This window comes from Lonchura striata, chromosome 12, assembly GCF_046129695.1.
Source record: "Lonchura striata isolate bLonStr1 chromosome 12, bLonStr1.mat, whole genome shotgun sequence".
NCBI classification, from domain to species: Eukaryota; Metazoa; Chordata; class Aves; order Passeriformes; family Estrildidae; genus Lonchura; species Lonchura striata.
This window is the reverse complement of record NC_134614.1, coordinates 7,072,789-7,085,759: the sequence shown is the minus strand read 5'-3', so window position 1 is coordinate 7,085,759 and position 12,971 is coordinate 7,072,789. Positions and strand designations below refer to the sequence as shown.

At 42.2% G+C, this 12,971-nt stretch overlaps 1 protein-coding gene across 1 annotated transcript in view; it reads left to right on the top strand.

The window, feature by feature from the left end:
* The first annotated feature begins 667 nt into the window (after positions 1 to 667).
* IPPK (inositol-pentakisphosphate 2-kinase) overlaps positions 668 to 12,971 on the top strand; it is a 30,123-nt gene continuing 17,819 nt past the window's right edge. The window contains exon 1 of the mRNA XM_021529198.2: positions 668 to 831. Within this exon, the coding sequence (XP_021384873.1) occupies positions 751 to 831 (81 nt within the window). The 5' untranslated portion in view covers positions 668 to 750. The remainder of the gene's footprint in view (positions 832 to 12,971) is intronic.

Genomic DNA, 12,971 nt, shown 5'->3' with positions numbered 1-12,971 from the left:
TGGCTGTAAGTTGGACTTTATAGTCTTGGAGGTCTTTCCCAGCCTAATTGATTCTGTGAAATGCAATTCCAAAGGGGTCACAACCTCCCTTATTTTGGGTGTTGGATCATGCGCAGAGCCTCTGCTGCGAGCTCATCTTCCACAGTGAGCACGTTATACGGGCACCCCATACCGCACAACACACATTGGGATCAGAGTCCAGCTCCTGGACAGCCCAAAATCCCACCCTGTGTGTCCTGAGAGCATTGTTCAAACTCCCCTTGAGTTCTGTGACCGAGGGGAGGCTGTTCAGTGCCCGACTCCACTCTGGGTGTTCCTGATGAGGTCTCCCCCAGTCCTTCTCTCTAGGCTGAGCAAACCGAGTGCCCTCAGCTGCTCCTCAAAGCCTTTCCCTCCCGGTCTTTCTGCATCCCCGTGGCCTCCTTTGGCTGCTCTCTAACACCTTTTTTTACAGTGTGGCGCCCGAACTGCAGACAGGGCTGAAGGCGAGACCATTGCCGGGCAGAGCGGGGCCATCCCCTCCTCAGGCCGGGGCTCTCGGAGGCAGGCGATGCCTTTCTGCCGCCGGTTCTGCCCGGGCGGCGCTGCCCGGCCCCGCCATGGCGGCGGCGGCGCTGCCCGGCTCCAAGATGGCGCCCGCGGTGGGCGGGACTTCCCGTGGCTGAGGGCGGGCGGCGCAGCCGCCATGGTGGCGGCGTGAGGCGGCGGGGCCGGCGGCTGCTCCTGCCCTCCGCGCGGCCCGGGCCGGGCATGGAAGTGGAGAAGATGGATGAGAATGAATGGAAGTACCATGGGGAAGGCAACCAGAGCCTCGTCGTCTCACACTGCCAGGTACGGGGAAAGCCCAAGCCGGGCCCGCGTGAAGGGGGCGGCCCGGCGGGAGCGGCCGCTCGGCCCCGCCGCCCGCCCTCGCCGCTTTCTTTGCCGGAGGAGTTTTCTGTCCCCGGGAGATCGGGCCCGTCCCGCGGGGAGGATGAGCGGGCGTTTCTCCGTCTCCTCCGTCACAGCCAGCAAGGGTGGGAGGGAGAGTGGCCTGGGCCGGGCAGCTGCTCCTGGAGATGGGAGCTGTGAGGAAAAGTGCTAAAAATTCGCCTTTTCTATCATCATTCGCGGCTGTGGGTGATGTGACAGGAGAAAGCGAATTGGTGAAGGCGTGTTTTTCCCTTTGTCACCGACTCTGTGAGGGGTTTGAGCACTCGCTGCAGTGCTGGGCCGGGCTCCCGACTCTAATTTAGGTTTTTGGCTTTGCCACGGAGCTGCTGTGATGTGACCCCGCCGGTCACTTCATCCCCACTTTCCCATGTACCTGTTGGTGTGTTTTTTTGTTTTGTTGATTTCTTTTCCCTTTTTGTTTGTATGGGTTTTGGTTTTTTTGGGTGGGAGGGGGCCACGGGGGATGGAGGTGTATTTTATTAAAAAATACCAGTGTAATAGATTCAGCACTTGAAGCAGTAATGATTAAACGAAGCTGAATCCAATCAAGCAGACTCTGTGTCAGTTTATGCTGACAATGTATTCGTGTCCCTCTTGCACGTGCATTATTTACTTAATATACTCGGATACATGCCCCTTGAAGGAGTTTATTCATTTTCTAAAAAGTGCCTGTGTCCGTGTTTGTGCTTTGAAGATGTATTTGTATTTTAGTTTAAAAGCTGGTATGGATTTGCCACAGAATGTTCTTGATGATTCATAGATCAAAACTCAGCAGAGCCAGAATGTTGAAATGGAGGACTTTTGTAGAAAAAGATCTATAGTAAGAGTTGAATCTTAAGAATAATTTTTAAAAATTATGTCTAAATGAATGAAAATACTGCATTGTATTAATGTTTGTTTTCTGTGTTATAAGTATGAATTTGATGTAAAATATTAACAAATACCAAGCCTGAGAAAATGCTAGAAATCTTGTGGTGCTCTCCAAACTTTAGCAGGGACACTTCTGTGGCTATGTCTTTTTCCCTCCTCTTTTTCTTTATATCAAATACTATTTAAAAACAAATTTTAGTGCAGGAAGAACATGTATGATTTTGTTTCCTGTCACATTTAACTTTGAAAAAGGCCGTGTAGAAACTACGCCGTCACTGGATGACGGGAATCAGGATAAATAATGGAAATAATGGATTATTAGTGATGTAATTGTGAGTATCTTTAAAGATGTGGAAAATGAGGAAGTCAGTCAGTGATTCAGAATAGCTGCTGAGCCTGCCAGTTCTCTTGTTAACAAGATGAAAAAACTTTTTTAAGATAGAGGGAAAGTGAAATAGATACAGTTTTTCTTTTATAGACAACTTTGGAACAGTAAAGCTTACATTTTGTATCTTTGTGTCTACTGATGACATAGTCTGGTAAACTTGAAACCTGTAAATACAATTTGCATGTTAATTGTAACTTTGTGCCTCTTAGGAACAGGATATGCTTGCACCATTAATCATCGTTCTTGTGATCTGGTGTTAAGTTATTCTCAGGTTTGTGTGGATGGATCAGCAGCCCAGCTAAGACATTTTGACTGTTCTCACTTCATTCTATATCTTCCCAGTTCATGTTTTTTGTGTATCAGTGCAAGAGGAGGGGAAAGGGACTTGGTCGTGGTGGGAGAGACATGAATGGATGCTCAGATACAAGTGAGAGGCCAGACTGGAACAGTGCATGTGCTTGTTGTTTCCATGTTCTGATGTGCAGTGGTGTTTTGAAGTGTGGAGAGAAAGCTGCTCCCTACCTCTCTTCCTTGCTTCCAGGAAATTTGAGAAGTTTTGTTTTTTAAACTTGAACAGAAAAGTGAATCCTTGTTCTTTTGGAGAAGAGGACATGAGCTGCTTTGCCTCACAGAGAACAAGGTCTGGGGTGTTGTGTTTGAGCTCCTGCTCTCTGCACCGCTCCTTGGAGCGCTGATAACAGCCCTGTGCAAGGTCACATCTCCAGTGCAGGGTGTGTGGGCTGGGGTGGGCAGCCTGGCTGTTCCTGCCTGTGAGAGCTGTGGCTGGCTTGGGGATGGACTGAAAGGGCTTTAAGGCTCATGTCATCACAGGGTGCTCTCCTGTGTTTAAGGCTCTGCTTAATTCCTGGGGCTGCTCCATTCCCTGTAGGTTGCCCTTTAAGACATGAATGTAACGCATTGTTAATCCAGTACAGTACCAAATTAAAAAGTTGGTCATGGAAAAGTCACATGCCCAACAAACAGCTCTGCTGGCAGTGAGCTGATAAGCCCTGGACGCAGGCGACATGCAGCCGCTTTTCCAGTGCGTCCAGACAGAGCTTTGTCTGGCAGTGGGATGCTGGCATCCTATGGAACGTGCTCTCTTGTTTCCATGAAAGTGCTCTCAGTGCTTGCTGCACTTTTTCCTCTTGCTGGTTATTAATCCTGCAGGATGTAACAGTGACAGGAGTCTCACTGGGTGCTGAAACCACTGCAAGTGCATCTCTGTTCCTTATCCCTCCAGTGCAGGATAGGGATCCTGAGGCATGGTATGGGCTACTCAACACGTCTCTTCTTACAGTGGTAGTTTTATAGAGTTACTTTAATTAATTTGGCAGACTTTTGACAGTGATCCGGTGAATAAAGATGGAATGCCTGCCGAGCACTTCCAGTTCCCATTGTTATCACTGGAGCTCTGTGCTTGCTTGCTTGATGAGCACTCAAACTTCTGCTTTCATGAATTTTTGAAGTTTCAGTTTTGGAGAATCTGAAATTCCAGAAGATGTACAAAAGAACTGTGGTACAAATTTCTCTGGCAGTCAAGCTTTTCCTTTTGGTTTTTATTGAAGCTGTGAATGAATTAAGTCAAATTGAAACTGAATTGTGGCTGAAAGGCCTTTGTACAGTCTTGCAGTCTGCTGAAGTGCTGGAATGATCAGACAACTTTGCTACCTCATGATTCTAGTGTGAAATACAGCTGGTAACTCTGAGGTGTTGGTGAAAATCTGTGCTGCAGGACAGATACAGCTCCACAAATCCCAGCCAAGCACCATCACGCCCATCCAGGTAGTTTAGAAAGGAGGTTTCTTTTCCCAGGAGTTTTTATTGGAGAGTTGCTCCTTCTGCTTCAAATTTGGCTTCAGATTTAAAGAGAGTGAACCAGTGCTTTCCCTTCTCTTCCCTACTCATGAGCAGTGGAGAGCATCCAGAGAACTGCTGCAGAACAGTTATCTCCGGTTAGCTGTTGTGTCTTTCTGCAGCTCAGCTCAGAAAAGCTGGAAATCCTCCTTTGGAGTTCTGCACTTCAGTCAGTTGTTTGCTCTTATGGGACACTTCATTTCAAAAGGCTTCGGTAGATGTTTGTAGAAAGTAGTGTAAGCAGCTCTAGGAATAATAACTTGGATTTCTTTCTGCTGTTGAAACATGTGCTTGTAGTCTGCAGTAGTTGCTCTATGACATGAAGTATGTACATTCCTCCTGGCCTCTGTTTTACTTCTTGTGTATTGGGATACTGTGGTAACCAAAAGCGTAATTTTGAAATACATTTGAACATTAAACTTGTATTTCAGGGTGAGTATGGGGAAGTGGAAAATAGGAATCTTTTTCCTCCACCTTGATTTTTATTCGGTGAGATAGTCTAGAACAACCTTGTTGTGTTGTTGCAAAAGGTTGTGGTTTATGGCTTGAGATGCTTGGATTGTTAGTGTTCATCTACTTCATGTCTTGGAATGTTTGCAACTCCAGCAGATATCTAGCAGATATCTTTGGGTTTTGGTACAGGATTTAATTTGTTAATGCATAAAGCTTCTCCAGGACATCTGTGAGCTTGTAAGTAGGAAAAGGGAAAGGAGGGGAGATGGAGAAGATAAGGAAAAGCTTAAGTGTAGCTAAGGAGTCTGGATGAGGGAGTCAAGCCAGGCAATGAAGCTTGCAAAAGATTCTCAAAATTGGCTTCTGTAGTAAACAATCTGTCTCTTCTCTGTGATATTTATTTTCCCTTCAAGACCTGTGGTAAAGATGGAGGATGTCCAGTGCTACTTTAAAAATATCCTTCCCAATCCTTGTGCTGGCTGCACAGGGGACTGTAGTGAGCAGAGGTGCAGGGAGAGAAGGGGATCTTGTGTTTTAGCAGCAGTCTCTGCTTTCACTGCGTCTGCAGCTGCTTCTGCTGGCACCTGCATTATGATGGCTGCAAAGCATGTGCAGGAAGTCCCTTTCTGCATAGAGGGGAGGGGGATTTGGTTTGGGACTTTGAAATAACTCTGTGAGAAGGGGATTTGTGTCAAATTAGGGTAGATGTTCTTCATAGTGCCTTTGCGTTATGAAATAGTTTTCCTGTGGCTGTTGATTGTTTTGTTTATAAGAATAATGACAAGTTCAGTAATGTTGCAAAAAACTTACTTGAAGACAGGATTGTATGTTTAGACAGAAGGGTGTTGCTGAAAGAGTAGAAAGCTTCTAGTTGGAATGACTTAATTATCTGCAGTTTTCCTCTGGTCTTGTTTGGCACCAAGGGATGATGCTGATCATTAATTGCTGTCTCATTGAGAGAATTTTCTTAAGGTGCTTTTTCTGATGATGTCATTTTGTACATGTCCCAAAACTTGTGTGGCCTGTTTCTTTTGTTGGTTTTCTGTGTAGAGTTCCTGAATCTGTTTTGTGCTATTGAAGTTTGTGTAAGAACTGACAACCCCCAAACTTCTGAGTTGTTCCTGAGAAATTCCAGATTGCTGACTATAAAACAAATGTTTTAAAGGTTGTGTTCTGTTTTTTGTTCAGTGTGTTCTGATTATTTTTTTTTTCATTAATATCTATATATGTCTTGATTTAATGGAAAAATAGAACAGGCTGATGATTCCTGTATTAAAGAATCTTCAGTTAGGGAGATTTTGCTGTTCCTGTGGTTATAAAAACAATAGTTTATTAATAATGGCCATTGCAATTATTAATAATTTTTGAATATTGCTCTGATTAAATATGGCCACATTCTGGTCTCTTGGTTCTTTTACAGAAAGATATTATCAGAAAAAGTAAAATGCAACTTCTATTTCTTGGATTTTAACTTGACTAATTGGGAAAGACATAGTTATGGTAAGACTTGAACTTAAACATTTTTGTCTCCTTGATGAGTTTCTAGTATTTACATTCCAAACCTGTGCTGATTCCTGCTTCTGATGGATTTGGCAATCATGTAATGCAGGGACAAGTTCTGCATTTGATTCTGTAGTATTTTCTGCCTCTTCTGATTGATGTTTGGGTTTTTGTTTTTATTTATTTTTACATTTAAATTTCATAGGGCATTTGTTTGACCTGGATTCTGCAGCTTTTTTTTTTTTTTTTTTTGGGTGTGTGCATATCTTAGCAGTGTCTAACTCTAAACATTGTTTAACAAAGCCCCCACACCTGCACATCTTTTGCCTGCTCAGACAAAAGGACAGGGAGACAGCTTGATGACTGAAGATGATAGTCCTTCTTAGTTGTCATTGCTTTTGATTTTTTAGCATTTTATTTACTTGTTGCAAACAAGTGGAGGAGCTTCTGCCCAAATTGACTGAAACAGCTATGAAAACTAGTTGAAAAAGCCAAATATGTGATCAGGGTGTGTCATCAGTGAAAAGAAAGGAAGAGATGCCTGTCTTGCTGGGAACAACAATGAAGTTTTTATGAACAGAGGGCAGTCACCAGTTTGAGTTGGAATTTGGGAACCTTTGTGACACCTGTATTAAACTGTAGGATTCCTTGCATCGACCTTGGCTAATGGATATTTAGATACACATCTATGGTCAGTGGATTGAAAAAAGACAGTTTTGTATTTGTGTTTAGCTCTTTGACTAAAGAGGTACAGTGTGACTGTTGATGCCATAACTAATTGACCTAACTCTACTTGAGTACAATCTACAAAGGTTTTATTATAAACAAAGAATTAAAAGTTGAAAGTACTTCCAGTTCTGTGAATTAGCTGTGAAGCTTTTTATTGACACATACTTCCCCCAAGTTATTACATTGAGTCAGCATCAAGGAATTTTAATTCTGTATCAGGATCTCAATTCAATATTGTACCAGTAGTTAAATTTAAAGTTTTATTGTGTTTACCAGGTTTCTGCACTGCAAGGATGCTCTGAATGCAGAGTGGTTTAGTGTCTTCCATGAAGTGAAAGGGAAGGTGACCCTGGGCAGCAGGGCTGAATGTAGAGAGGAGAGAGAGAAGAAAGGCAGCAAGTAAAACTTTTCTTATATGAGTGCCTTAAGTTTTGTAGATGCAAATGGGGAAACACAGCATGTGTGTGGATGGAGATGGGAGACAGAAACTCTGTGGTCTAACACTAATCCCATATGACAGTGGTCATTTAACTGCAGAAGCAGCAACACATCTCTCCTCCCTGCAGAATACTTATTTCAGAGATGCTGTCTTTTGCTAATAATGAGTGTTGGAGCAGACTTGGATTTTGGTGACCTTCTTTGGAAATTCAAACTCTACTTTGGGTCTATTTTTTTTTTTTTTTATTTTGGTGGGACTTTTGAGAATGCTGAAGGCTATATCCACTGAAAATGTAAAACAAATCCCAGTTTTGCAGTCAAGCTCATGAGATTATTAGCCTTGATTAAAAATGATCCTGTTTTTTTTTTCTGGTTGGGTTCAGTGCTGGCTCAAACTTGAATGTGTTCCTTTTGCAGCTGAGATCAAGTTGTTATCTCAAAAATATTTATTTTGTGTCTATTACAAGTGTTTGTAATGCAGTGATGGATTTCTGTGCGTTTTCTGTATCTGCCCTCAGCTGACAGCATCTGTGGGCTGGTTGCTTTGGATAAGGAAGCCTGTCTGACCCAAAGCTGAGTAGGAGTGCTCAGTCTAAGATATGCCACTTTATTCACTCCTTTTGTTCTTCCTTCCTCCCAGCTTTTCAGTGGCTGTTCCTTTTGCCTCATTGGGTTTGCCTGTGACACGGAATGAAGTGTCAAGGAGGTGTTCTGACCTCCTTGAAGTGTCCTCCCTGACCTGCTCTTACTTGGGAAGGAACAGTCACTGGATTCTACATGAGCACAAGGCTTCCTTAGGTGCCTTCTGGTTCACTTGTTCTGGATGCTGAGAATTATCCACTTGTTCTAATTGTCCATTTAATTATTTAACTTAATTCTAATCCCTCTTACTGTTTTGACTCCTTATTTCCTCTCCTCATTAATAATTTCCTGGAATGCCTGGTTTCCCCAGCATAACATCAGATGACTTGGCAGCTTAATGCTGGGAAGTGTGTGTTGCTGTTAGAGGGGGCTTTAGAGCAGCTTAAAGGGAGGAAGCTTAGGATGTGTTTTTATGCTCCGATTGGTAAATCTCGCCTGTTTGACAGATGGATGAGGTATTTGATATGCTTTTAAATGTTTAGGGCCATTTTAGCTTGTTTCACAGCAAGGACGTCAGGGCCATGTGCTGTGCTACCCAGACAGTGCTAAAGCACACTGAGGGCCAGGCATCAATGGGTTTATTCATCCTGTTCTCTCTCTGGTACGTGTTTCCACCTCATACCAGTCTGTGTTTCACTTGATATCATTTCAGGTGCTCTGATTAGCTGCTTTGGCTGAAGGGCAGACATTTCCTCCTCACTCTTGCAGAGTGCAATCATTAAATTCTCTTGGAATTGGTACCATCTGTGCATTGCAAGGTAATAGAAGCTTAACTATAAAGTGAAACCTGAGGTAGTGCTTGACTCTCATGGGAATCAAGATCATAGCCAGGCAGCAAAAAAAATCATAATGAGCACCTGAAGTCTGATGCAAGCTGTGAGCACTGTGCTAAAGAAAACAAGTGTCATGGGGGGGTTTGCTTGCAAATAAGGGTTTGCCATATTGAATGGTGGAAAGCCAGATGCCATGCCACAAATCCTTTATTCATGTTAAGAAATAAAACCATTGTTCTTCAAGGACTCCTGTGCTAAATAAAAAAGTATTGTTCCTATTTCTGAATGCATTTTTGCACTATGTGTGAGCAATTGCTAAACTTCCTCCATACTGGCAGGAAATGTAGCTTTCCTCATTTTGTTTTGTGTGATCTTACCCACCTTATGTAGAACAAAACTGAGTTGGAAAACAATTTTTTATTATACTACCAGTGTATTTAATTCAAAAGGTACAAAATTTTATAGTACTTAGTTTGTTTCCATCTCTCATAACCCTTCACATTGCACAGCAGACTGACCCTGGATGAGGAGACCTTTAAAAATGTCTTATGTTGAGTATCATGAAGTTAAGCTTTGGCTGAGGTGCCTGGGCAGCGTGGTGGGCATGTTTTCACTGAGGTCTACCATATCTCAGAGGGACGAACTCTCCCTGTCACTGTCTTTGCTGAGATGTGAAGATAACACTTCTTTGTCCACTTTTCTCCTTTCCAGAAATTGCATTTTCTGAATTGAAAACAATTGTTTTCTGTTCAAATCCCTAAAACTAGAATTGGAATTTAAAGGGTTGTGGGATGTAGATTTGGAATAAAAAAGTCAGAATAATTTTTTTTGGTTGGCAAATTCTGCATGCAGCTGCAGTGTGTTACTGCAGGAATAGCTTAATATCAGCTAAACAATTCCATAGTTCATGTTGAGTACCCTTGGAACTGTCAATAATCAGTATTTGCATATCACTGTGTTCAGTTTGACTCCCTCCCTTGGACTGAAAATTAGAATAATTAGAATGTACTTTCTGTAGGTGCCATTGCTGTAGGTTGTTGTAAACCCACAATGATTAGGGAGCACTGAATAACCACAGTGGTAGGTTCACCTTAGAGCTGTTTGGTAAGTTCTTGGTAGCTCTTCAGGGTCAGCAAAACAGTGAATTAAGTAACCAGCTACAAAGAAATTCAGAGTCTTTACAGACCCTATTTTCTCCAAAAATATTTGACTTTGAATCTTCATCTCCTTTGGCAGTGGCTGGTGGTGGTGTGTGAAATTAGTTGCAAAAAATAGCAGAGTAAAATTGTAGAGAAGATTTGTTACCAATCTTTGAAAGTGTTTAACCCATGTTTATAATTGGAAACTTGTGACTTTTATGTGCACAACTTCAAAAGAAAGATGGGTTATCTGTTTATGTACTGTGTGCCTTTTTAAACAACAGGTAGGTAACTGATGAGTGTAATACTGATGGGTGTTTAGATGCCAGAATTTATGAGGTGTTGTGGAGGGAGATGATGGGTGTGGGAAGGGGGGTGGAGTTCCTTTTGGGACTAAAAAGTTGCTTCTCAGAGTCTTGTTCTCTACCGGTCAGTCTTATATATGTGAGCCCAAGCTGGGAATCAACGAGATGAGAATCTTTTCCAGTTTTGGAAGGAGAGATGTCAGAGCAGGGCTTTGCCTCCAGACAAAAGCAGTTAATGTGAGCTGCTTAGAATAATAATAGAGTAATAACAAATGACGTGAACCTGCTTATTTGGAAAAGGAGAAGCTGATGTTTCCCAGGCTTTGTGTTTGGACAGGCTAATTCTTTGTATTTTTGTACAGAAACTTATTTTGAACCTGTATGAGCAGAAGTGGTAAGAGCAGAGGGAAAATATACATCTTTCTGTATATCTAAGCAACTTTACCAGCAGTTGAGCTAATTTTAATTTTTCCTATTTCTTTCACTGCCGCCAACTCTTATCTGGATTTTTGTTACTAATGTAGCAAGAGACCTGAAAAGAATCTCCGTGATGCAAACGAGGTTGTTCCCTGAAGGGGAATATCAAGAGTATAGATTTGTCCCAGTTGCGTTTAAGTTCTAAAAACTCTCCAGTTCAGGAGGCCTGCATTTTATGATAGTGAAGTCATAAAATAAGGTCATTATCAAACACCAAGCTGTAAAGAAACAAATGTAAGCTTTTATCCTGGTTTCATAATTCTACTGCCTAATCCAAAGTATCTGGTTTGATTCCAGTCATATTTTGGCTGAGCTACCAAGGATTACTTTATTTTTTGGATTTTATTAAGATTAATATAATAGCTGTAGTAACTGCTCCGGAGAATAAAAATTCTTACAGGTAAGCTTTTGGGGACCATGTCCAGGATACTGGTTTGTTCCCAGGACACACAAGGATGGGAGCTGCATGTGTACACACGCCGCTGGTTCCGAGTATTTTCACAGCTCCTTCTCTCCTGTTGGCAGACCTTAACTTTGTTCTGCTCTAACCCAAACAATTGTTTGGTGATGGGGTGCTAAAGACGTGTTTGCCTTTCTTGGTGGGGCTGTAAACTGCGGGCTGCAGACTCCAAACGCTGTGCCTTGGGATCGAGCTGCCCCGGAACACCTCTGGTTACATCATCGCCGGCCCGTGGATGTGTTTTCAGACGCGGGTTTTGGTATCCCTGTTGCTAGTGTTTGTTTTCAGTTTTCCATAACAATTGGAAATGGTTGTTGTTGTAGGCCTAGTATGGGCCTGGAGCCACTAAGAACGTTGTTATCTGCCATCAAGCTGCTCTGCTCTCATGTGAGAGTTGTCCTTAAATACCTTATTTGAGAGTAGGAGCAGTAGTGTGTGATGTTCTGATGGGTTGGTTATTTTTATTCTTTTGTCACGAAATAAAGACTGAACATTTGCAGGGATTAAAAAAATTGTAGAGAACTCTTCCTTTGAATTAATTATTTTTCTAACTTATCTTACATCAAAAGATTTGAAGCCTTTTACTGTTTTATGTGTTACGTTTGCCTACATCTATGCACTGTTTCTTTTTTCCCCCCTTTGCTTGCAACCTGCTTTTTCTATCACTCTGGGACTGTTATCCAGCTAACTAAATACTCTGATGGTGCCAGTGCCTTGATAGAAGTGGTGTGAGGTGCCTCTGTAAGCCCTTCCATTTGTTGTGGAGAAGGAAATGTAGGGAGCATTAGGATCTAGTTGATCTGACTCAAAGTGCTAACGAGTAGTGACAGCCTCTTCAGATATTAATTCCCTTTGGAATTTGGGCCATTCTCGTGCATGCAGATAAGTATGGCACATATTTGGTGTTCAATCTGTAAATATAAAAGAATTGAAAGCATTTTAAGATAACTGACAAAAAGCCTCATGGCAACAACCACCCACAATATTTCCAAGTAAAGAATCAGTCAAGTGAATCAGAAATGCAATAGCATGAAAAATGTGGGCCAGTATTTTTAGTGGTGGTACTTCTGAGGCAGTTGGCATCTGTGACATCTGATGGGTTAACCTTGGTGCTGTGGAACTGGTGTTGAAATGCACAAAGGGATGTATCTAGCTGGAAACCTGCCTCAAAATAGGAAAGAAGTGCTTTGAGGGTTTTTTTGATGTTTGGTTTTGGGGTGGGTTTTTGTTTGTTTGGTGATGGTTTTATTTTTTTATTTCCTCTAATCGTCCTACTGAAATGTAGCTTGGGCTGTCTGGTTTCAGTGCATCTGTGAAGTTTTGTTTGAACAGTGCTCTGTTTCCTTTTGACATCTTTAGGCCAGCAACATGTTCTTTTGCCATATGTAATTTTGGTCATTTTGCCAGATCAGAAATGACTTGCTGATGAACAAATACTGTCCTGAGTCCTGTGAAAGCAAATCAAGTTTTCCAGAGCACTGGTTGGAATCTTGGCTGGGAACTGATTAAAAGATAAATATCTACACTAGCCTTGAAAGATTTACAGAATCATTCTGAATGGATTAGAAGTGATAATCAGATCACTCCGTCACTGATCCACTTATGAATAATTAAAGCAGGAGATCCAAATGGTTGAAACACTATAAGAATAAGACACTGCACACAGAGCTACAGGCTCACCAGGCCTGGGCTCTGTTACTTATGTGTAGGGCATGATGAGAGAGAGAGGAAATGTCACCAGGAATCTTGTCAAATCCTGGTGACTGTAATTACCACTCTGGTGTTATCTCCTCTACTGTTGGGGCACTCATCTTGCAGGACAAATCAAATTCACAGCAAAGTATCCTTTTATGTGAGAGTGTTTTCCAGATGTGGGTGAATGCTGAGATTTATGGTGGCGTGAGACTTTATAGCTCTGGAAGGGGCCTTGTCTGGCTTTCAGTGGCAATGTCTGAACCTGGACCTAGTCTTGTTTTGGATGGCACATTGCCATTAGTTTTGCTTATT